This window comes from Miniopterus schreibersii (genome assembly GCF_964146895.1).
Source record: "Miniopterus schreibersii genome assembly, chromosome: 2".
Classification (NCBI taxonomy): Eukaryota; Metazoa; Chordata; class Mammalia; order Chiroptera; family Miniopteridae; genus Miniopterus; species Miniopterus schreibersii.
In genome coordinates, this window is record NC_138102.1 from 1020626 (window position 1) to 1045467 (window position 24842).

Consider the following 24842-nt stretch of genomic DNA (forward strand, 5'->3'; position numbering starts at 1 on the left):
GGAGTTAATGTAGGATGTCAACCAGGAAAGGGAAAAACAAATGAGAAACGACTAATCACGCCCCGAAGAATAATTTAAACAAGTTGTTGGTGTGATTCTCAGCCTCCCGTGAGGTCTGCAACCGAGTACTTCATTACATGTTCTGTTTGCTAGAATTAATTATTAGACGGAGCAGACACCGTGCAAACTTCAGATAAATCAGCCTAATAAACGTCACCATTCCAGTCGTTCCAGCTGCAATACGCACAGCGACTCCGTCCAACAGCCGCCCCGAGAGCCGCTGAGTCTGCTCACGTTGAACCTCGTTTCAAACGGAGAACACGGCGGAACATTTTAAAACGGAAAAATAAGGTCTCCGTTTTTGGACAACATGCAAGCGAACTTCTGTTTCTGTTGCAACGTTTAAAATGCTCTTTGAAAACCAAAGTTAAAGAGTCTGACTTTTGTGCTTTACTGTCCCCGTGCAGACATTTGGGCGACTTGCACATTCAAAGGCAAAGCTGACGTATTTAACCAGCGGAACTCTCCTTAGTCTTAAACACAGGGATTGATTATCCCCGACGGGCAGAGTTATCGACCCCTTTCCTTCCCCTGCACGTGGAAATTATGCTTTACCCGCGATGGTTTTTCCCCTAAAAGTAGCTCCTTGCTCCGTTTCTTATTTCAGCTCTGTGGGAATGGGCTCCGGAGCCACGGGCCTGGTACGGAGTCGCCCCACAGGTGAACCGCCTTTTATCCGGCCCGTCGCGTTTCTTTGAAAGTGCCCCCAAAGCCTCCGAGCGTTCCTCCCTCCACGGACACCCCCCTTCCTGGGCCACGAGCTGATCGTGAAGGGCAACCGGACTCGGGGACTCCCGCTATCGCCATTTGAAGTCCCCGTTTCACTCTCTTCATTCGCTTCTGTTCCTGAAATTGGCTGCCGCCCATGACTTCACTCAGAGGCCTTTAAACCTCCAAGCCGAGGGGGTGCTCGGAGATGCCTTAACGAGGGCTGATTTTTAAGTTAACTTTTACTACTTTATTTTCATTTTAATATCATTGTGTTTATTAACCAGTTTTCGGTAGAGTTTAAAAATAGTAAACATGCCCGGCTGGGCGTGGCTCAGCGGTTGAGCGTTGACCTAGGACCCAGGCGATCGGGGTTTGATTCCCGGTCAGGGCACAGGCCTGGGTTGCGGGCTCGATCAATGACTCTCTCATCATTGATGTTTCTATCTCTCTTTCTCCCTCGCCTTTCCTCTCTCTGAAATCAATAAAGATATATTTTAAAAAAATAAAATAAAATAATAAAATAAAAAATAGTAAACATTCAATATAAAAATGTTCACAGAACCTGAACAGATACCTCTCCCAAGAAGACATACAAATGGCCAACAGATACAGGAGAAGATGCCCAGCGTCACCCGATATTAGCAAAGGGCAAATCAAAGCCACCATGAGAGCCCCCTCCCACCTGTGAGAGTGGCCGCTACCAGCAGGCAGGCACTAGCTCGGGTGGCGAGGCTGTGGAGGAAGGGGCCTCAGTCACTGCTGCTGGGGCTGTAGACGGGCACGGCCGCTGTGGAAAACATTTGGGAGTTTCCTCAAAATTAAGAATAGAGCCCCCCTATGACCCAGTAACCCATCTCCTGGGGATCCACCCGAGAAATTTGAAAACATTTATTTGCAAAGACAGACGCCCCCCTATGTTTGCTGCAGCGTTGCTCACGGCGGCCAAGACGTGGAGACAACACCGTGTCCTGCGACCGAGGACTGGACAGAGCGGGTGGGACGTGGGCACAGTGGGCGCGACTCAGCGGGAGAAAGGGTGAGGTGCTGGCGTTTGCCACCACACGGGGGACCTGGGGAACGTCATGCGGAGCGAAATAAGTCAGGCAGGGAAGAAAAGAACCACAAGATTTCACTCACGTGGGATATGAAACTGAAAGCAGCAAATGAACCAACAAGAAAAACAAAAAAACCCTCAGCTGGTAGAATCACCCCGTCTACAGATGTGGGAACACGCCACAGAGCTTAAACCATTTACCCCAAATCCAACCATTTCAAAGAGCCCCGGATGCCGAGGTGTGCGATCAGGTTAGAACAATAACCTGCACTCTCACCTTAGAAATTGGAAGCAGCGAGCTGGTGTTTAACCCATATTTATAGATAGTGGTCATGGGGAGTATTTCTGACATTTCTCTATAAATCATAAGAATAAATGGTGTTTGCTTTCCAAGTTCTCTATAGAATATAAATTGTCTAACAATATCAAGCTATCACAGTAAAGGCAAATAGAAAGAGGCATATTCTTTCAAACAGGGAAAATGTCTAAAATATAATTTTTCTGCAAATGGACACTGCAAATCCCTCTAGTGCGAGCCGAGAGGAAGGAAGTCCTCTCCGACGGTGAGCCTATTTTAAATTATAAGTGGCTGAACTCCCTACGCACTTTAGATACAGCAAATATATTACTCCAACCGGTTATTCTGCAGAATTTGCTCTCTGCACCACGTGTCAGGCATAAACCACTCAAACTAAGCTCCCAGGCGCGGTCAGGGCCTCCCGGTGCCACCGCGAATCCCGCTCCTCACGCTCAGCACCTGCACCTGCAAGTTTATTTCATGGAGCTGGAGGCAAGTAGCCCTCGTTGTCTACATAACAACTGTTATCTCCTGCTTTTAAAAAATATAGGTTTTTATTGATTTCAGAGCGAGGAAGGGAGGAAGGGAGAGGGAGAGAAACATCAACGATGAGAGAGCCTCATGGGTAAGCTGCCCGCTGCATGCCCCCTACTGGGGCTGGAGCCCACACCCCGGGCACGTGTCCTGCCCGGGAATCGAACCAGCGGCTTTTCTATGCACAGAGGACACCCAACCAACTGAGCCACACCGGCCAGGGCTGGTTCTTATTTTTAGAGGTAAAAAGCAGACGTGGGACACGGACACAGTGGATACGACTCAGCCAGGAGAAAGGGTGAAACGCTGCATCTGCAACAAGGATGGGCCTGAGTGAAATGAGTCAGACAGAAGAAGTTAAGAACCATAGGATTTCACTCCTTTGTGGGATATAAAACGAAAAGCAGCAAGTGAACCCACAAGAAAAACAGAGTCTCAGACACAGACGGCAGTGGGTGGTCACCAGAGGGAGGGGGTGGGGTAGGAAAGGGTTAAGGGGTCAACTATATGGTGACGGAAGAGCCTTGAATTTGGGTGGTGGGCACGCCACGCAGCGTACAGCTGACCAATCTTAGAAACGTACACCTGACAGCTATATAATCTTATTAACCAATGTCACCCCAATAAATTTAATTTAAAAATGTAATAAAAAAAAAATAAAGGCACTCCTGCCCTTTCGAAGAGCTGTTCTCAAAAGGTCACATAGTGTGTGGTTTCATTTCTATAACACTCTTGAAGTGGTGAGATTACAGGGATGGAACCAGATTAGAGGCTGCTGAGCATTCGGGCAGGTGCGGGCGGGGGGGCCGCCGGGCAGGATGTGGGGCCGAGGTTCGCAGTGAGAAGTGAGAACACGGGCATCCCAGGCAGGACACTCCCGGCTGGCGAACGGCCGGTGCACAGAAGCACCTCAGGCGTCCGCTCACTCGGTTCAGGTCCCGCGTCTCCTGTAGGAGCCCACAGGGCTCCTGCCACCGCCACATGCCCCAGAGGAGGGCTGAGGACAGTGAATCTTCATTTTGCCAAAGAAGCTGCTGTGGGATTATTCCCCACCGTTAACCCTCCCGCGGAACGAGCACCTGGTCTGCTGCACAGACTTTCGGGTGGAGAGCTGAGTTCTGAACTATCTGTCGTGAAAACAGACACAGGCGCATTTTAATCGACCCGGTTTCTGTACCCTAGTGAGGTGTTTGGCTGGAGCTGAGCAACCACACGCTTCCTGTCTCTACGGCCTCCAGAGCGTGGGGAACAGGCGTTTCCGAGGGACCCCGCGGCCCCTTTTCCTTACAGCATCCACTGCATTCCCGTGAATTTATCAGTGATGGTCAGCAAACTGCAAAACGCACGCAACGTGAATTTCAAAGGATTCATTTATATCAGTTGCCTGTTAAATGTCTCCGCATCCTTGATCTCCAGGGCAGAGTGGCTGCGCTGGACACAAAAAGATCCCCTGGGTTTGTAAACTTCAGGGACCGAAATTGTGGATGTAAAATCATTTAGACTATTTCTTTTCCCCAAACTGAACATTGATAGACAGGAAACACCTGGAAAAAATTATTTCTGGAAATAGTTCTCTATTTAAATATAAGGACGCTGAGGCTAATTAAAGTTTTAATACTATTTCTACATTATAAATGTGCATTTGATTTGCATGTATCTACAAAAATATGATAAATAATATGAGCCTTTGACAACTGAGTGTCAGGCAAAAGTGTGACAATATACAGTCGTGCTGAGGTCTTCAGGTGCCCCAAATAGCACCCCTCCTGACGCAGCGTCTGGATGACATCGCCATGATAAAGGTCACCTGGACACTGTCAGCAGAATATATGGATTTAAAAAAAACTAGACGTAGCATTATTACATTGAAATATTAACTTATGAAGTCAGGGCAGTACATACAGTATTGATTCAGGTTTCCTCAGGTGAATCGGACCGCCACAGTCGAGCTGTGTTTCTAAAATGCGAAGCGCCACTAGCTCACATTTCAAGGCAAGTTATCTTCCGTGGCTTCTGACACTATCATAAGGATGCAAAACGAGCAGTTTTCAAGTTGCGTGTGACCTGCACACTTTAAAGACCACCCAGTTGCACTAAAGTCAAGAAAGAGGTCTTCACTCTTAAAGCAGCCCTGTCTTTCCACTGAGGGGGAGGTGACAGGCGCTGGGGTCCAGCAGACGTTCCTACAAACTCACACCTGGGCGAGGGAGAGATGGGGGCTGTGATCCCGGCTCCGTTACACAGGGGCCTTGCAAGCTCAGATAATTTCACAGTATTTCCACCACCTTCTGATGTATCAGCAGAGCCAGGACAAGGAAACACCTCTCTCTGAGTCTTTGTTTATGAGTCAAAGGTACAGCCCAGGGGGTCCAGGACCTCCTGGTGGTGGGCGAGCCCGTGCGTCCCACGTGGTGTGCACAGGGCGAGGGGCTCGGAGCAGGACGGCCGGGCCTGTGATGACGCCCCTCCTCCTTTCCCAGGAGGTGAGCCTGCATTTCTCCACTGTCCCCCCTCCTCTCCACAGGCATCCTTAGCGTCAGAGGATCAGGAATTAAGCTGCCTTGTTTGAGAATTGAGTTAGTAGAAAACATGAATTCAGAAGGAATCATAGATAGATATAGATATATGATTGCTTCTGAGTATATATATATATATATATATATATATACATATATACTTTTAAAATTCTTACTTGAGGATATTTTTTCCATTGCTTTTCAGAGGGAGTGGAAGGGGGAGAGAGAAACATCGATGGGAGAGAGACACATCGACTGGTTGCCTCCACATGTGCCCTGACTGGGGCCGGGGATCGAGCCTGCAACTAAGGTACGTGCCCTTGGCTAGAACTGAACCGGGGGCTGGTGCTCTAACCACTGAGAAAACAGGCCAGGGCCACACTGAATATTTTTTCTATGTATCTTTATTGATTTCAGAGAGAGGAAGGGAGAGGGAGAGAGAGAAACATCACCAATGGTGAGAGTCATTGATCGGCTGCCTCCCGCACGCTCCCGACTGGGGATCGAGCCCACAACCCGGGCCTGTGCCCTGACCGGGAATCGAACCCCGATCGCCTGGATCCTAGGTCGATGCTCAGCCACTGAGCCACGCCATTCGGGCCACACTGAATATTTTCAATCAACGATAAAGCATTATCAAATTCAATATCAAGCTGTAGCTCATGTTCTTTCAAAGTACGTTCACCTGGGATTTCATCACACATCTCATTCTGCAGACAGCCTTGGGCCCAGTTGGATTCCCCGGATGATATACGTGCTAATGGTAAGATTTCTGTGAAACTTCGGCACAAACAGCTGGCAGCTCTTCCATTACAAGTTTATGCGGCCGGCTCAGAGTGGGACAGATTAACTGTGGGAGATTTACGTTCCAGCCCAAAGGGTTCAGAGGCTGAAAGACGTGCTGGAAGTTTTACAGGACGGATGAACGGACTGCGATCCATTCGGGTGTCCTCAGCCTGATGTGCCCTCGATGAGTCGGAGACTCCTCCCGGGACCAACTCCACGCCGGGGGTGAGCGCCGCGCTGCGGGCAGAGTCCCCGGAGGTCCTGCTCCTGGGGGGACCCCGTGGCCCCCTGCTCCAGTCTACCAGACTTATTACCCCACCTGGAACCTTCTATGAACGTGTCGGCCCCAATCCCCGCCCCAGCTAAGCGGCAGGTCCCTGAGATGTTTCTCTCATTCCCCGCCCCCTGGTACCTGGCACACGCCCGGCACCCACGGGGGCTCACTTTCCCTCCTGAGTCACTGTGTGCTCACAGGTCACAGTCTGGAGACACCTAAACCCATGTCTCCCGGATTCATCAGGAGGGCTCTTCCCCCAGGCCCGTGTCTCATCCGCGGGCGACAGGAGCAGCCCCGAGGAGACGGCGCCCGTGGAATGTTTGGTTTCCGCAGCATTTACATCGCGGGTCCTTATTTGCAAAAGGACAGTCTCCGGATAAATATCATTGTTATTGGGTTATTAGCTTTGCCCGCCTTTCAATACTTACTTTACGATCCCAGATTTTTCGGGAGCATACACCCCCGACGTACCCGCGTTCTCGTAGGCAACCACCCTCACGGGACTGGCCGTCCTCTGGTGTCCGGTCACCTGCTGGCTCCCGTGACTCCACGGCTCTGCTGGGCGGCCACAGGCTCCACAGGCCACTATGCGAGTTGCTCGTTTATTTCCTTCCCCCCAGCCTGGTCTTAAGCCCCACGGGGACCTGTTTTCCAGGCCCGTCACTGACCTGCGTACCTTGAAGACTTTGCTCTCGGCCTTCAGGGTGGCTTCACGAAAGTCTGCCCCAGACGGCGGGGAGAGCACTGTGACGCCCGCCCTGGGGCGCGGGCACGTCTCCCTCTCCCCTCGGGCAGAACGGGAACGGTGGGGATCACCCCTGTGGGAGTCCCGCGAGGGCGGAAGGAGACAATCTGCAGGGTCTGTCCCGTGGAAAACACTCCACGGACGTTAGCTGGTGACACGGTCGTTGCTGTTCCATCGAGGCGGAGCCCACGGCTACGGAGCAGAGCACGTGGCTTCAGCGGGCGCCGGACCGTGGGGGCTGCTTCTCGGCCCTGGGAGCTTCGGGGTAAATTCTAAGTGAGCTGAGTCCATCAGTCTGGTCTGTGACGTGTGTCTGTACTTTTTACCCAAGTTCTTTACCACACGCTTCCCGGGGCAGCTTCTGGCTTCAGTTCCTGCAAACGCGTGAGGCGGGTGTTGGAACCGCGTGTAACTGCGGAGAAGGTGGGCGGGGAGCCAGCAGACCGGTCACCGGCGGGCTCAGGGGCTTTGGGTGGAGGTTTCCTCTTTGATGGACGGGGCTCCCCCATGTCGCCCACAGGATAAGCCTCAACGTGAACCATGAGCTGGCTCAGAGGAGAGACTCAATAAGTGCGTCCAGCCTCCATCCTGCCCGGGGCGGACCAGGACGCCAACGGGAAGCGTGAACTGTCACCACCCTCGAGAGGCAGTGTCACCGAGGAATGGGAGGGAGGGTTTACCCTCAGAGCCCTGCTCTGATCCAGTGCTGCCTGGGAGGGGCCCAGGGCCCAAGGGTCCCCTGTGTCCAACAGGTTCCCTGCCTCCTCAGCATCTAGAGCAGGGTACAGCCAGGTGCCTTCCGTGGGGAGCGGGGAAACTGCCCCCATCACTGACTGTGTCTCCGTGGGGAGCGGGAAACTGCCCCCATCACTGACTGTGTCTCCGTGGGGAGCGGGAAACTGCCCCCATCACTGACTGTGTCTCCGTGGGGAGCGGGAAACTGCCCCCATCACTGACTGTGTCTCCGTGGGGAGCGGGAAACTGCCCCCATCACTGACTGTGTCTCCGTGGGGAGCGGGAAACTGCCCCCATCACTGACTGTGTCTCCGTGGGGAGCGGGAAACTGCCCCCATCACTGACTGTGTCTCCGTGGGGAGCGGGGAAACTGCCCCCATCACTGACTGTCTCCCCGTGGGGAGTGGGGAAACTGCCCCCCATCACCCAGTGGATCATTTTCCCAACCGCATGGACTATCAGCCCGTCTTTAATTCAGACGCAGTCGCATGGGGCAGGGACGGCCACCTCGCAGGTCCCCGTGAATTGTTCCTGGACTTGGAGCAGGGTCCCCATCTTTCCCGCGAGCCCCAGGCGCCAGCACTCGCGCTGTGGGATCGATCGCGCTGTGCGAGCCCCAGGGTGTCCCCGTGTGGACTTGGCTGGTTCGATGGTCTGCAGACCGTCTGCCGGCGTCAGAGTTTTCACATTTGGAGATCAAGCTGAACTGACTGGAGCGAAGGATGTTTAATCTTGATAAAAATACCTCTGAATTTTATTAAATTCTTAATTTTAACCAAATTCTCCAGATTTAACTTAGACACAAAGCAACATGCTCCTTGGCAACTGGGCAGAGCGAGTAGGTCAGGAGCCGCGGCTTTGGCAGGTTCGCATCTCGCTGGTGCCATCTGCTGAGCCTCCCTGAGAACCACACGGGCTTCGGAGGCCGCCCGGCGCCACCTCCCAGCGCTGGAGCTTGTCCCAGTCACCTTGGTCTGCGCATGTGCACACAGACTGTTCCACCTGCCCCACATCCGTATAAAAAACTCAGCATGTTTTTGAAATTTCCCATGGAAATTCCTTTAAAGTTGTATTATCAGGAAACAGTTCAATCCTCATAGCTCTGAACGAGCTTAATACTGACGTTTCCACCTTAGTAACCAACCGAGATTTGTCAGACGCTCTCCTGAGGTGTTCGTTGTTTTTAATTTTCTTTTTCTCTCCAGCTTTATTGAGGTGTAGTCGTCACACAAGATATCTGCACGTGATTAACGTATTCAGCTGGGAGGCTTTGCTCGGATGTGTACGCACAGGACCATCCCCTCAATCACGGCAAATAAATACATTCATCGCGTGCAGAAGACTCCGTCTGTTTTTTGGTGGGTTTTTTTTTTTTTTTGGTATTAAGACAATTTAACATGAGCTCGACCTTCTTAACAAATTTTCCAGGGCCCAGTATCTTTTTGCTAACTGTCCACACAGCTCTCAGGAATGGACTCTCTTCGTAGAACTGAATTTTATATCCACCGAACAAGACCGACCCAAACCCCGTCGCCACCACTCCGCCGTCCACTTCTGCCCTTTGGCTGTTTCAGACGCCCCAGGAAGAGGAATCGCGCAACACTCACAGTAGCCAGACGGGAAAACCACCCAACGGCCACCCACGGGGGGCTGGGCTAGAAAATGTGGCCCCTCCACACGGGGATGTGATCCCACCGTTTGCATGAGCTGGATGGGCCTGGGGGCAGGACGCTCGCTAAATGAAAGGTCGGCCGCCGTCGCCCTTCAGTGTTTTGTTCATTTCTCCCCACAACCCTGAAGCCACGTGTGAATCGTGACTTCTGTCCACAAGTGAATAAGCTCCACGTTGCAATCAAACATCAAGACGGGGTCATTTAAAGGAGGCCTTTCTACACCTGGCCACCCCCCCCACGCTTGGCCGTGGTTACAGGCGTCGGGCCACTCGGGTTGTGCAAGTAAACGGCGCCGCGGGGCCTTTGCGCTCTCGGGGTTGGCTCCTCAGCTAGGCGTGCTGCGGGCTCCGTGTTTTACCATTGCTTATCACACACAGCGGCCCCACGGCCCTAAGCGGCGGTTTCTGAAGATGGGGTGAAAAGAGAGGCGTTTGCTGGGCCTGCAGACGGTCCTGACGAGGTCGGGGACAGGACTGCGCGTCCTGCATCATGTCACGGCCCCGAGGCGACCTGGGACGCAAAACAGTTTTGTCTTTACAGTGAACGCGGCTTATCAGGGTCTTTGCCTGAAAATCCAAGTCGCCCCTTCACCGGGCACACGTAGGAAAAACCGACAAGCTCAGCGCCGGCTTCGGAAAACTGAAGACGCTTCAGGGTAAGTCACGGCCGTTTGCTGGGGACGGTGCTGATTATTTCAAGCAGCTGCTGGAACCTCAAGCGGAGTGAAGCTTCCTTGAGAAAAGGAAAGTTTCGTTGGAGAAAAGGCTCAGGAAGCCGGTGATTTAGCAGCAGAATCTATTGTCCAGAACCGGCCAAGACCAGGAGCTGGTGGAGCTCGGGCCGGACGGCGAGAGGGGTTGAATCCAGGACAAGGCCGTCTAAGAGGAGCCGGGGCTCTGCCCTCCCCGGCGCTGGCCGCCCCTGTGCGGAGGCGGCAGGTGGCAGGTGGCTCTGTTTCTCTCTCTTTTTTGTTAACCCTCCCTCACCGAGGGCGCATTTTCCGTGCTTTTCAGAGAATGGGAGGGAGGGAGGGGGGAGAGAAACATCCACGTGAGAGAAACACTTCGACTGGGTGCCTCCCTCACGCACCCTGACCGGGCGCAGGGAGCGAACCCACAACCCAGGTACGTGCCCTTGGCTGGGAATCGGACCTGGGGCCTTGGGTGCGTGGCCGGCGCTCTAACCCCTGAGCGCACCAGCCGGGGCGCGTGGCACCATTTCCCTAACAAACTGAACGGCAGCCCCTCCGTCAGGTTCACAGTCGACAGAGCTCAGCGACAATCGGAAACGCCGGAAGGTTCCGGACGCTGCGCGGCTGTGAACAGGCGCTTTAAGGGAGCCAAGGCGGGGACGTGGCGTGGTCTGTGCCACGCCTGGAAACCGAGGCTCTGTCCTAGAGAAGCTGCGGGGTGGCTACAGGTGCTGCCCGGCGATGACGGCCTCGGGGCGTCTGCCTCTGGTTAAAAAAGCGCCAGTGTTGTCACCACCCCGTTTTCCCCAGAGAGAGGCGCTGTCGTGAGAGGCGCTGGGACGATGCTATGAATAAAGACACGCTTGAGGGTGTTCAAAGACGGCGGAGGCCCAGGCGAAGGACGTAACGGAGGAAGGGACCTGCAGAAGCAGCGAGAGCGGCCCCTCCAGCCCGTGAACCGCCCGGGGGTTCTCAGGCCCGGAGGAGAGAACCGACGTCACTGAACTGAAAACAAAATTGGAAGGTTGGCAACACCGTGTTGCGAAAGACAGTTTGAAAAGCTCCCGGTGCTGCTGGAGTTTAGGAAAACGAGACGGAATCGTACGTCCCCTCCGTTCACCGGGCGGGAGCGGGCGAGCGGAGCCGGGCGGCTCCCAGCAGAGGGCGGCCTGCTCCGGGCGGGTGGGTGCGGGTGGGGGGCCCGTGGCAGCCGGGTCGGGGCGGGTGGGGGCCGGGTGGGTGCGGGTGGGGGGCCTGTGGCAGCCGGGTCGGGGCGGGTGGGGGCCGGGTGGGGGCCGGGTGGGGGCGGGTGGGGGCCAGGTGGGGGCCGGGTGGGTGCGGGTGGGGGGCCCGTGGCAGCTGGGTCGGGGCGGGTGGGGGCCGGGTGGGGGCCGGGTGGGTGCGGGTTGGGGGCCCGTGGCAGCTGGGTCGGGGCGGGTGGGGGCCGGGTGGGGGCGGGTGGGGGGCCCGTGGCAGCCGGGTCGGGGCGGGTGGGGGCCGGGTGGGGGCGGGTGGGGGGCCCGTGGCAGCCGGGTCGGGGCAGGTGGGGGCCAGGTGGGGGCCGGGTGGGTGCGGGTGGGGGGCCCGTGGCAGCTGGGTCGGGGCGGGTGGGGGCCGGGTGGGGGCGGGTGGGGGGCCCGTGGCAGCCGGGTCGGGGCGGGTGGGGGCCGGGTGGGGGGCCCGTGGCAGCCGGGTCGGGGCAGGTGGGGGCCAGGTGGGGGCCGGGTGGGTGCGGGTGGGGGGCCCGTGGCAGCTGGGTCGGGGCGGGTGGGGGCCGGGTGGGGGCGGGTGGGGGGCCCGTGGCAGCCGGGTCGGGGCGGGTGGGGGCCGGGTGGGGGCCGGGTGGGGGCGGGTGGGGGTGGGTGGGGGGCAGGAGGCAGGAGAATTTGGTCAGGGTCCCAGCAGGAGCCACAGGGGGCCCCGCTCCTTCCTGGAGAGGTAACGGGGTGCACCTGGCCTGGGAACCGGCGGTCACAGCCCTGAGGCCCCCCACGGCTGAGCCCGCCGCCCCCCACTGCCCGCTCCCGAGGGTGGGGGCAGAGGGAGCTCTGGGGGCAGGAGGGAGGCAGGTGCCCGATGCCCGAGGACCTAACGGGGACCATGAGCTCCAGTGTGAAAACTCCACATCGGAGGGAACTTGCCAGGAGCTTGTTTCAGGGAAGATTTTACATAATTGTAGCTCATTTGCTTTAATCCTCCATCAAGATGAGCTTGTTCTACGTATACATTTAAAATATACGTGGATGTATATATGCATTTGCTTCTGATAACATTTATTCACATGTGAGTTTTTTTTAAATCATAATTTGAATTTTTTCATTTCCATCACTGAATTATCGACGTACATAGGCATTTATATAAATATGTGTTTGTGAGACCTCCAACTTTGGTGTCAGACCTTTTTCTGTGAAATATACACAGTTGAACTTTTTAAAAAAGAATTTTGATTGATTTTAGAGAGAGAGGAAGGAAGGAGGAGAGAGGGGCGTCTGCTGCCTCCTCACGCCCTCCGGGGATCAGCCCACAGCCCGAGCCTGTGACCTACGGGAATCGAACCGGCAACCTCTCCAGACGGGAAGACGCCCAACCCCCGAGCCACACGGGCCAGGGCTGCAGAGCTGGACACGTCCACCACCTGTGTCTGTGCAGGGAGTCGGCCCGACGTGGTGTGAAAACTACTCTCACGAGGCCGAGGTGGGAATAGACGGTCTTCCCAGTGTTACGTGGGGGATGTGAAAACGGGCGATTCTGATCCTGACCAAGGGCAAATCAAGTTAGATACGAGTGTAGCTCACAACTCGCACTCTGGATATTTTAAAACCTGTTCCCTGCACCGACGCGTTACACGGGGCCCCTCGCAGCGCCCGCAGTGCCAGGCGGGAACGGTTCAGAGCCGTAGACGCCCTAAATGGTTTAGAAACACGAACTGCTTAACCAGGAGCACTTTCGTTCCTCATGTTAGAATTCGGAAGTGATCCCGGGAGAAGATATAATTGGTTCAGTCCTTTCGCAAAATGTGTCAAAGGAAGTACAAGCCTTGTTTTCAACAACAAAATAAATTTGGTTACCGATAAAAATTCAAATCATTTAACCGACTTTAAGGGAGCCCCCCAGACAGGGAAGGGGGCGCCGAGAGTCTCCTGTTAATGGAATCGTACAAGTGCTCGTCTCCACTGTAAGCGCCTTTCCTTCAAAGAAAGGGGAGCCTGAACCCCCCACTCCCACCTGGGGGTCCTTGGGTGTCAAGTACGGCTGCTCGGCCTGTGACCACAGGGACCCCCGGGGTAAAGGCCTGCGGGGCTCCCTGGTTCCCCGGCATCGTTGGCAGCCGCCAGCTCACCTCACACTTCCCTGGATCCCCAGAGACAATTCGGGGCATTAGCACAGACGTCCACCTTCCCAAGTCAGAGCCTCCCTTAGGGACGTGAAGATGGCAGGCCACAGACCCGCGCTTTGAGTGTGGTTTGCACACAGGTGGGCGCGCGGGGCGTGGGGAAGCCCACGGCTGCAAAGGAGAAGTTAAAACGGGGGATTTAACAGCAGTGGAGCCACGGGCACAGCCACGGTGGTGCCCGTGTTCCCTGCAGTAACGCTTCTGAGGACACGCTTTGTTTATCTGGGAACATATAATATATTTGGCCATTTTTAGGATCCAAATAATATGTAGATTAGTGGGATTGCTGGTGTGGGGATAGCTATATAACTATATACATTTTAAGAGAAAATCTTAATTATGGCTCTACTTTCTCTGCCTTCTCAGTGATCCAAAATGATCCAGATATTCATTCATTTTCAGTTACTGGCCCTGACTACATGCTGACCACCGTTCCAGGGACTGGAAATTCACTGATGGTGTAGACACGGGCCTGCACACAAAATAGGTTTAAATAACATTTCATTCAAATCTAAGATCCCTAAGATGTATCGCTGTATAGTTGCTGTCTCCGGAAGGTGTGTGCGTGTGTGTGCACCCGTGTGTGTGCGCATGTGCATGTGCGTGTGTGTGTGTGTGTGTGCAATTCAGGTTGTAGCTTAAAATGCAAGCAAATCAAAAACATGGGCATTGTTCCCCTTTCTTTTGCTGCAGAGAATCAAGAAGAGGTGGTAAAATACGTTCATCTGATTTTGATTTAAGAAGTCAGGAGTCAGAGTGTCACGAGAAAATCAATTTAGCAGGAAGGAGAAGATGCCAGTGCCCATGTGAGTGAAGGGAAAGGACCTGGGAAGGGCGATCACAGAGACTTGACAAAGAAACAGTCACAGGAGCCAAATTCAATTTATGAAATACTGGCAAATACGAGCAGCGATAATGGGGGCAACGCTGACCACGAAGGGCCGGCACAGAGGGGCAGCTGTGATGGAGAGGCAGCTAGGACGAAGAAATGAGTCGATAATGTAAGAGGAGCAATGATGGCCAACAACTCGGGGGGACGGTTAGCATGCAGAGGAAGCTTGGCCGGGAGCCCAACTCGCTGCAGGGCTACCGGTGACATGCGACGAGAGCGAGTGTGGGTGAAACGGGCCTGTCCTGGCTTCTAGGCCGCAGAGGGGTCAGGAACTGAGCCAGCGAGATGCTCGGCGCTGTTCCAGCAACCTGTGTCTAATTCCTGCTGCTCCACCAGCCCATCAGTCTCCCAAAGGGTAAACAAAGTCTACCGAACTATAACTGCTCAAATTCCATTTCAAAACGTCTCAAGTTATTATACGTAATATTTAATTCCACCTTAATTCAAAATAGTTTCAATGCAAATGAATGCCTTTCTGTATCTGTATGCATTTGTGCCTTAAAATTATGTAAAAACTCCACTGAATAATTTTAAAAGGTAATGCTCCTTCCCCCAAAGAAATCTGATAAGCTGTATTTTCTTACAAGCACTACATCCGAAGCAACTTTTCTCATTTTTCTTCAGATATTAAGAGTTGCTCATGAGGGAAACGGCGTAATGTGAATGTATAAACTGCTCTGACCACCTACCTAGTCCTTAAAACCTCCCAAATCCATTCTCTTCTCTCTCAACCTGAATTCTTGTCCTGATTAGGCTCCTGCCATCTTGAGAAGCATCCTGGAGCCCTGAGCGCTCTGATTTGGACCCTGTGCCCTTGGCTCTGGCCCCCGCTGTTGGCAGAGGGGCCTCCCTCAGACAGGTTGCCCATCACTCCTTCCTCAGCACCCTACAGGGCCTCCCAGGTCCACTGGCATCAAATGCAAACCCTTTACCTGTCAGCTCTAATCTGGTCATTTAATAACAACAGTGACAGGCGGCGGGGGGGGGGGGCAGACGACGATGTTCCAGGCGCTTCACAGGGATTTATACCCTTCACCCAGCCTGGGGGAGGGCGGGCAATTCTATAGCAAAGGGGGCTACACAGGGTACCCCCTGACCACACAGCCCGAACCCTCCGAGTGACCCTCTGCACCCTCAGCAGGTCCCCAGCAACCAGCCTTCGTGATGGCAGGTCCTCACCCCGCTGTCTCCCCCAGCGCCCCTGCCCCCCAGTGCTCCACAAAGGATGTGACGATTTATTGAAAATTCCTGCAATGCCTCCCCAGTTTGGTGCTGGCTAGATTTCCAACCTTATTGACCAGCAATGTTCCCAAGCCCCTGGAACAGTCTAGAAGGACAGGCTGTGCCCACTTGCCGCCCTGCCCCCCCAGCCTCCAGTGCGGCCAGAAATAAATGTCCGCTGTGTGCGAGCCGCCGACACGGGGTTTGTTACCGGAGCCCCAAGGGACCAGGGCAAGTGCTTTAAGTCATTCGAATCCTCAGCATTGGACACCAACAAAAATACTCTCCAAGGACCTCAAATTAAAATCAGGTGCTAAAGTTGTGTCACCACGGGGTGTATTTGAAACACACACACATGCGCGCACACACATCCACACGTAAAAGGACTGAGTCCCGGGAAACTCTCCCATGAGATGCTCGGCCCCAGGGTGAGCTGAGAGTGTTTTCTGACAATCCCCCCAGTCGGTAGCCCACCAACCTTACATCACTTTCTTAGGAACATGACCCGAGGCCTCATTGAGAGTTTTACCTGAAAAAGATGGACTGTTCAAGGTACTGATAAAGAAACATGTTAATAAAGGCCTTGTTACTGTGTTAATTTTTATCGACTCTCTAAGAGCAGGTATAATCCCTCAGAAACCTGCTTCTCCACCAAACTGAGTCTCCTAGAGAAACTGTTTCTTTTAACTTCCTGCCCACGTAGCAGGTTCTCCTAAGATACATTATGTCACTATGCATGTTATATATCATGCACATGGAAGTAACAATGTATCCACACAATGTGCACTGTATACATATGTATGAGGAGGGAAGGCTGGGTAAGTGGATGGCTCCTAGTACTCCTTTCACTTCACATTACAACATTATAAATTATAATATGTGTCACTCAGAGACACTCAGCTTCCCACAGGGATTACTTGGTCTGAGCAACTTTACGTTAACACTTGGCATAAACTGACCGGCCGCTTGGTTATACAACAGCCAGAGCAGAAGACAGGCCAGAAAGAGCCAACTCACCAGGGGAGGGCTGGCCTCCCCCACAGAGGAGCTTATTACCTCACCCCTAATCAACCTTGGAGACGGGTGTTTTCTATTCTATCTTATTTCTCTAAAGCTGACCAAGCCCATCACACACACGGAGGAGCACCCACACTTCCCACCCTGAATCCTCCAGCAGGAGCCGTCGTCTGGGGGCCTCACAGGACGCGTTCTCTCCTGCGCTCGGGATGTGAGGCACCTTCATCACCGTGGGCTTAATCGAGAAACCCTGTCATTTGGAATGTCTCCCAAAGAATCAGATTAGGCCTAATTACACTTAATGGCAGTGGCTGCTGCTTAATTTGGTGGTAATTCTGCGTAATTGAGATGCCTTCAGGTGTCTAATGGTGCTGCAGGCGGAGCCTGGGGCTGGCGGCAACCTGGGTGCTCGCCTGTGAGCATTTCCCCAAATAAGCAAAGGCAGAGGACTGTCTGAAGCTGGTAACACGAGACTCGTGGAACTTAACGTGTCAGCTGCGGGGTGCTGAGAATGGACAGCATGTCTATGAAGTCTTTACAAAAACCTATGTAAATATACAGAAGACAAGAGGGAACATGGAAACTCCTAAAATGAGCCCACTAGCGTCTGGCGAAACAGGAGGGAAACGAGATTTGGATCAAACCGTGAACAAAAGTGGAGCCTGGTGGGGACGCTGCTCCCCTGCTCTGACACCCGCACGTCTGCAGGAGGTGGACGCTCACAGCCCCCAGCCCTCGGCCCTGTCACCTGGCTCCCAGGTGACTCCCTCCTCAGCCCCCCCGGGAGCTGGAACCTGGGCATTCGACTCAGTTGGACCCGAAGTGGAGTCGGCTATGGACTCTCTAGAAAACTTCCTCTGTTTTTAGGAAAGAACTGCCTCCTTTCATCTGGTGACCCGAGGGGGACACTTTCGAAGGTCTAGATGGTGGGTCAGAAAAGAATGGTGACACCTGGGCCCTCGACAAGGTTACCAGGCTCCTGAATTAACCCTTGAAGAGCCCGGCTCTGCCCTTTTGTTATGTGAACGAATGTTTCCCTAAGATCTCCTGGCTCTTAGTCAGCTCTTCCGTGACCATCGGCCACAGAGATCTGCACCGAGTAACCTGTCAGCCCGTTTCCTTCCCGTGCTCACCACAGCGAGTGGGCATCGCTCCGAGCAGGAGGGGGGACGCTAGCGAGGGGCCGGCCCGGTGTGGTGAGCGCACATCTGTTTTCACCTGGCAATAAGGGAAAACGCTGCCCACCCTGGATCTCAGTGTCCTTTCAGTCAGGCCCAGGGTTTGGGCAACAGGGACTCTGAGCTTGCCTCAGGGACAGAGATATTCCAGTCAGTTCCCTCTGTGTAGGAAAGAAACAGGACTCAGATAGGTGGCATATCTTTCGTATAGGAAACTATTTGTGACCTGGATTTAAATAAATTTTGGAAACGGTGGAAGGTGACAATCAAGTTCCCTGAGGACCCAGCTTGTGGCCAGGCTCTCCCCGTGGAAACCCATGTCTGCTCCACGTCACCACACAGTAGTTCACATTTTCACATTCTTTCCGAGGCGCCTGCGTCTGCAAGATCAGCACCGTTCCTCCCCGCGGGGCCCAGGCTGCCCGCCCCTGACCCCGAGAGAACGGTGCCGTCAGCAGGACTCTCGGACCCGTTTGGCTGCTCCGCCTGGGGTCACGCACACCCCGGTTTCAGCAGCTGGGGACACCTGTGAGCCCCGTTTACCCCCCACTGCGTGCGCTCAGATCTGCACTCTCTTTATGCCTCAAACCAAACACATTGTCTCTCCCCATAAAAACCTGTTTCTGACGCCCTTCTCTGGGTTCAAGGTTGGGAATTTATAGACCATTGTTCAGAACCGGAGCAATCTGGTGGGGAGAGGCAGGGTGTTATTAGTCACTGTGCGGGGACAGCAGATGCTCCGGGCGCCCGGGAGGCTGGAACACACGGTGTCCTGGTGAGAGCGCGGCCCCTCCCCGGAGCCAGCCCGGAGCCTGACCCCCTCTCCCCGCCACACAGGCACCTGCAGCCAGAGCCACGTGGGTGCCACGTGAGAGAGGAGCAGGGACAGGATGTCACCGCGGGGCCGGAACCGCCTCCCGCCTCCCCTCTGTCACCACGTCCTGCTGACTCTGCTGCCAGACACCGGAGACCTTTGTCCGCCCGGGTCCCTCACACTGCTGGGTTCAGGCCTCACCTCTCCCCCTTGGGGTGTTGTCTAGATTTCAGTCTCTGCCCCCCTCCTGAAAGCCGTCCACGTGCGTTTTCTCCTTTACAGCACCCAGGCCCCTGGGGAGAGTCTCATTAGCGGGCGTCTGAGCTTGTCCCGTACAGGGTCCCCCGAAGCAGGGCCTTGCTCGCGGCCCTGCACTGGGAAGAACCCCGAGGGAACTGGGAGAAAGGGAAGGAGGGCAGAAGGCCCAGCTAGTGCGATCAGGCAGCGGCCCCCAGGGTCCTCGGGCGTCCCCAGCGGCCCCTGGCTGTGTCCTCTGGGGGTGGTCAGCGGAGCCTCGAGGCCACACCTCCCCTCAGCATGCCCGCCGGGCACACACTGGACGGGACGGTCATGCCCCCGTCCCCTGTGGGCGAAGGGGGCCGACAACCCCCTGTCGCCCAGGTGCCTGCCCAGTCGTCCTGACTAAGGGGGCTCCTGGCGGAGTCTGTGGGCAGCAGGGCCCTGGGCAGGTGAGTCGGGAGGAGCTGGGCGTGGGGCTGGGGCCACGGGACAGGCTGAGGGGCAGACGGGGGGCGGCAGGCTCTGTGCGCCTCCGGGGAGGGGCTTCTCTGCCCTCACAACATCTCTCCTTTCACATCGTGTTTCTTTGCGATAGATTTGTGGCATTTTCACAGAGCCACGGCAAACATATGGAAGTTAACCTATTCCCTTGATTTAATGCAATTAATTTCTTTACAATATTTTTTTATTAAAAAAAAAGTATCCAAGAAAAGAGGCCAGCCAGCCTCCAAGCTGCAGAAGTAACACAAATAGTATTTTGTAAATGCCCCAACCAGATACTTTGGCCCCAATGACACTGCTATCTCCATAATATAAAACAGTTGTTTTTATTTGGACCCCATGGAAATGGATGCAATTTCTTTACCATTAATTCAATTCAACACTGAATCTGTCCCCCAAACAAAGAAAACCAATGGCTTTAGTATTTCCTCCCTGAAGCCTTTCAGCACTGTCCCAAATTCAATTCACATGATTTCACGTGCTGGAAACCAAACACACAGATCATGACAATTTTTTAAAAGTGTGTAAATACAAAGCAAACTAAGAAGAATTATCTCTAAGCTAATAATGTACCCTACATTTTAAATGCAGATTTAAATAAAATTTCATTTGATAGAAAAATAGGGTGACTTGGTAAACAGTTATCAAATTATTAAGAAGTTTTATTCTATTTATTTTTATGGGTATTTATGTTCCCAATCTTTGTATTAATAGCTTATAATGGAAAACAATGTTTCACTTACTCAGACACACCCACTTTTAATGTGGCTCTTTTCAAACGCCCTCAAAGTGAAACACGATTATTACGTGTTTTACGGATGAGGGCTCTGAGGCTCAGGGACGTCAACCTACTTGGCCGAGGTCACACAGCGTCTGGGGGAAGACCTGCCCCCGGGGCTGGGAGCAGGGCCTGGAAAGCGGTAGGGCCTTCGTCAGGAGTCAAGTAAAACAGTCACAGGGAGAAACACACGGTTGGGACGGGTCGACCTGATGCCCGAGGGGGTACTGCCAAGGACGAGCTAACACGTGGAGCCTTTTGTGGCAGCGAGGCAGCCCAGGCGCCCTGCGTGCACAGGAGGGAAGCTCAGGCACAGACAGGTGTCACCTAGAAAACGAAAACCCGAAAACCCACAAGACAGAACTCACAGAAACAGGGAGTAGAGCGGCTGTCACCAGAGGGGGGAACTGAAATCCACACACTTCGAGTTATAACCCAGTTAGGCCCTGGGAGGTGCGCGCGGCCTGGTGACTTAGTCAACAGGACCGTCCCGGACGCACTCGGAAGCCGCCAAGGGAGTAGGTCTTAGAACTTCTCCTGCCAAGAGAACAATTCCCACCTGGCGGGGGCCGTGCGCGAGCCGAGCTCACGGAGGTGGCCCTTTCACACACGCACGCATGTCAGGCTGCTAGGCTGTGCACCCGGGACCAGCCCGGCGCTGCTGTGCGTGATGGTTTCGCAGCAAAGCCGGAAGGAAGGACAGACGGCCACGGCCCGCGGGCGGGCGGCGACCACGCCGGGGAGGCCCACCCACAGCCGAGCCGCAGGCCGGCCTCCCGGCCCCAACAGCCGCACCGGGGGCGCCTCCCCGCGGCGAGCCGGGCCGGCGGCACCTGCACGCGGGCGGCCTTACCTTGCCGGGGTCCGCGGCCGTGATGACCCACACGCAGTGTGCGTTGTCCTCGTACTGCACCGGGTAATTGGGGGACGTGATCACGCCGCTGGGCCCGCGCAGGTTCGACCCACACGTTCGAGCTGGAAAGACAAGGAGGAGACGTTGTTTCCCACCGCATCCCGCCTGCGCGGCCGGGACACGGCGCCACGCGGGGCTCGGCCGGCTGCTCGCCGACTGGACAAAAATGCTTCGCGGACTCGAGCTGGCGAGTGGCTGTCGCCCGGCGCGCAGGGCCCTGGTTTGCGTCGGTTTTAAACCGAGGCTTGATCCTGCGGCCCAGCGGGCGCAGCACCGTGGGCAACGTCACGGCGGCGAGCCCACTCCAGACCTCACTCCGGAGCAAGGACGGTCGCGGAGACGCTTGGAGGCGCTCGGGTGCATAGGACAGAGGAAAGCCCAGGCTCAGGAGGCCGGGCCAGCGTCGCGGCCAAACCAACACGGCCCCAGATAAGGGCCCAGCCCCGCGGGGCGTCCCTCCCGCTTTAGGGGAGATGCAGGGACAGGGCCCTCCAGCGTCTCCCTCAGGCTCTGATCCTGGCCCGCAGCAGACGGGAGCCTCAAGCACGGGGCATCCCAGAACTACCTACGCGCACTCTGAGTGCTGACAGTCAGTGTTTACCCTCACGGTTCATTTTCAAATTTTGAAAGAATCTACGGAAATGAGTAAATTTTTTGTCAACACCTGTTTCCACACTGATGACCGTTCTGGCCCAGACCCTGCTGATAACGCAACGCCGTGGAGTCGCCAACGTCAAGGACCATTCCGTTTGGTGTCTGCGCCCTCAGTCCATTGCCTGTTGCTGGTTTTGTATCATGAACTTTATCTCTATGTGTCCCCATAAAAAAAGAAAGTCTAGTGGATAAGTTTTCTTCATTCAAAGCTTAGTCTGGCCTCACCCATTATTTCAAATCAGTTAAACCTGAAAAGGAGTGAACATTAAGTGAGCGACCAGCTGTGAAAGGGTGTGGACATTTTTGGGGACGCCCTGTGTACCTGCAAGTTTAAAGGAAGGAAGGAGAAGCGTGACTAATGGGGAAAACGGGGAAAAAAGGAAAATACCTTCAGATGCAAAGACCGAGCAAATCGGAGGAAGGGCAGGAGCCAGTGAAGGCCACTAGGTCTGAGATCTACAATATTTCAACCGACCTGCTCCTTGAGGGAGGAACTGTTTTTCTTTCAAATCAACAGACAATTTTTAGAAATCAAATGCCAGCCTGAACCCCCATTTGAACAGCAATAATTCAAACTTGGTTTGAGAAAATAAAAAACGCACGTCACACCTGAGCACCAGCCTGAGAGGAGGTCGGCTTCCTCTCCCCGAGACGTCATCAGGCCCAGCGGTCGAGCTGCCACCGGGGGGGCTGCACCCTCATCACGACCCCCCCCCCCGGCTGCGAGGCCCCTGCCCGCCAAGCGCCGTCCCGGAAAACAACACAGAACAGGACTCTGGGCTCCCAGGGCCACAGGGTGGGGGGCGCTGGGAGAAACCCTGTAATCGAGCGACTGCTAACTGTCCCCAGGAAAGGGCATCTTTCCTTCCCATTCATCCTGAAACAGAAGTAATATAGATTACGCCTGTTCCTGCAGCCGTTCGTTCACAGATCCACCCGCTTTACAAGCTGCGGGTTCCCTGACCCGGGGAACAGCCTCCTTCCCGTAATGACCTGTTCTCTTCGGCCCCGAACCCGGGGTCTGTGGTTGTTAACAGAGGAAAATGTGAGATTCCTTCAGACAGCTTTTCGGCTGCTGGATATCTACGTATGATGAAAATAATTCACTAAAAACTAACCTACTCTACATTGATGTGCTAAAACCTATATAATCAAGTTTTTAAAAAACGGCATTTGCTTTCCAAACAAACGTTTCTTAAGATGAATCAAAGACGATCTGGGTTTCAAAACCCAGTAGGCGTGTCATCGATCACAAGGTCGTTTACCCCCATTGCGCAGGAACACGGGCGCCTCCTACATGCTAACACTTCACCCGCTAAGGGACCTGTTCTTAGAAGCATCTTCTCCAGGGGAGCGTGAACTTCAGATGTAAGATTTTCCAAAAGCAGTAGAATGTGAATGGTATTAATTAGAAAATCTTAGAAGAAACGTTTCCATCAGTACGATTTTAGTTAAAATACTTTTGTATTTTGTAGCCATGCTTTGTAACATTTCATACCGAAGGGCTGATATTAAACATAATATAGTTTTACTCAAATATATTTGTTGACTTAATTTTGATTGATATTATCCAAGTGCCATTCTAAGTATCTCATATTTTGGAAAATACGTCTGAGGAATTTGTGCAGCAGGAGCGAACGAGCTCCGTTCCTTCACCTTCAGTGCCTGTGTCCCCCCGTCTGACACCTTCAGTGCCTGTGTCCCCCCGTCTGACACCTTCAGTGCCTGTGTCCCCCCGTCTGACACCTTCAATGCCTGTGTCCCCCGTCTGACACCTTCAGTGCCTGTGTCCCCCCATCTGACACCTTCAGTGCCTGTGTCCCCCCGGCAGCTTCGAAGGGTGACCTCCAGCTTGACTGTTAAAATTGGTCCCCAGCTCCTTCAGGAATCCCTCTTACCCATTGCCGAGGGAAATAGGATTTCCAGGGACATGACTATTAGAAGAATATTTATAGGAAACCAGCACATTTTCCACACTTGATGTGAACATGACACTGTGTTTCATGTGGAGGGAGCTGTGAATCCAGTCCCTTCTGAGATATTTCTCACCTAATGTCACCAAATTAATTCTTAAGAGAAGTTTTCTTTTTTCTTATAACTATACCTCCACCTTTACAAGACAATTTTGTAATAAGTAAAAAAATTTAACTCTTTTTGCCGACGCTTTTAACCAAGCCATCGAAATAATCAGCTGAAAGTGAAGTTGTGAGCTTCTCAGGACAGTCATGTTTTTCTGCTTCGGTTGCTGGTGTAACCTCAGCAGTTAGAACAATTCTGACATGTGATAGTTTTCCCCGTAAATACTTGTCGGTTTTGAATAGATGTAAAACTTTAATATGATCTAACTATATGTATGTAATTTAAATCCCCTGCTTAGAAACTGCTGAAAGGCTCAGCTAGCTCCACGCCCCGTCTCTGCCCTCGAGGCCGCCCCACCCCAGCCACCTGCTCCCCAGCACCTCCCAGCATCACACCAGTTAGGACTCTTAGGTAGCATTTTCTTGTATCACAGCTTCCCTGCCACCCACAGATAACCCTCAGTCTCCCCTGGCAGCCACTCGAAGCTCAAACACTTATGTGTGACGTTCATCAAATAACAAGGGACGTGTGTTACCGTGAACTCTGTGAGCCACGTCCACAGGGCGGGTTAAGTCCAGACCACACGCTAACCTGTCCATCGCCCGCGGGACACCTGTGCCCGGGGTTTCCTTTCTCCTTAGTGTTCTAGGGTGGGGAGGGTTATAATAAATGGTACTTTCTGAATTTTCCAGTGGAGAGAAAAGCCAAAGTGCTTCCTCAGTCACACCCAGCATCACCCACCTCCATCCGCCTCAAGCACCTGGAGTCAATGTTTTCATGTCCACTGCATGTTAAATTCCTTAAAAAGTCAATGTTTGGAAAGAACAGCTGGAGACAATCACAGAACAGCCTGAGGGGGGAGGTGACCAAGGCCAAGAGGGCCGCTGAGTGAGAGCGTGTGGTCCAGAGGCCGCGGGAGTGACCGTTCGGGCGTCTGGCCTAAGACCCTGCTCGGTGACTGGGGACAGGAAGAAACGCTGGTGCCGAGGGAACCGGGGCCCCGCTCCAGACCCCCTGAAGAAGGTGGGTGGCTGGAATCAGTTTAACAACAGAGCACATCTGTGCTGATTTGCCAGCTGCC

The 24842-nt window shown here is 53.9% G+C and overlaps 1 protein-coding gene across 1 annotated transcript in view; it reads right to left on the reverse strand.

Moving 5' to 3' along the window:
* The window catches only part of CSMD1 (CUB and Sushi multiple domains 1), a 1001626-nt gene that overhangs the window by 212333 nt on the left and 764451 nt on the right, over window positions 1-24842 (reverse strand). The window contains exon 10 of the mRNA XM_081129106.1: window positions 20969-21090. Coding sequence (XP_080985232.1) covers window positions 20969-21090 — 122 coding nt within the window. The remainder of the gene's footprint in view (window positions 1-20968; window positions 21091-24842) is intronic.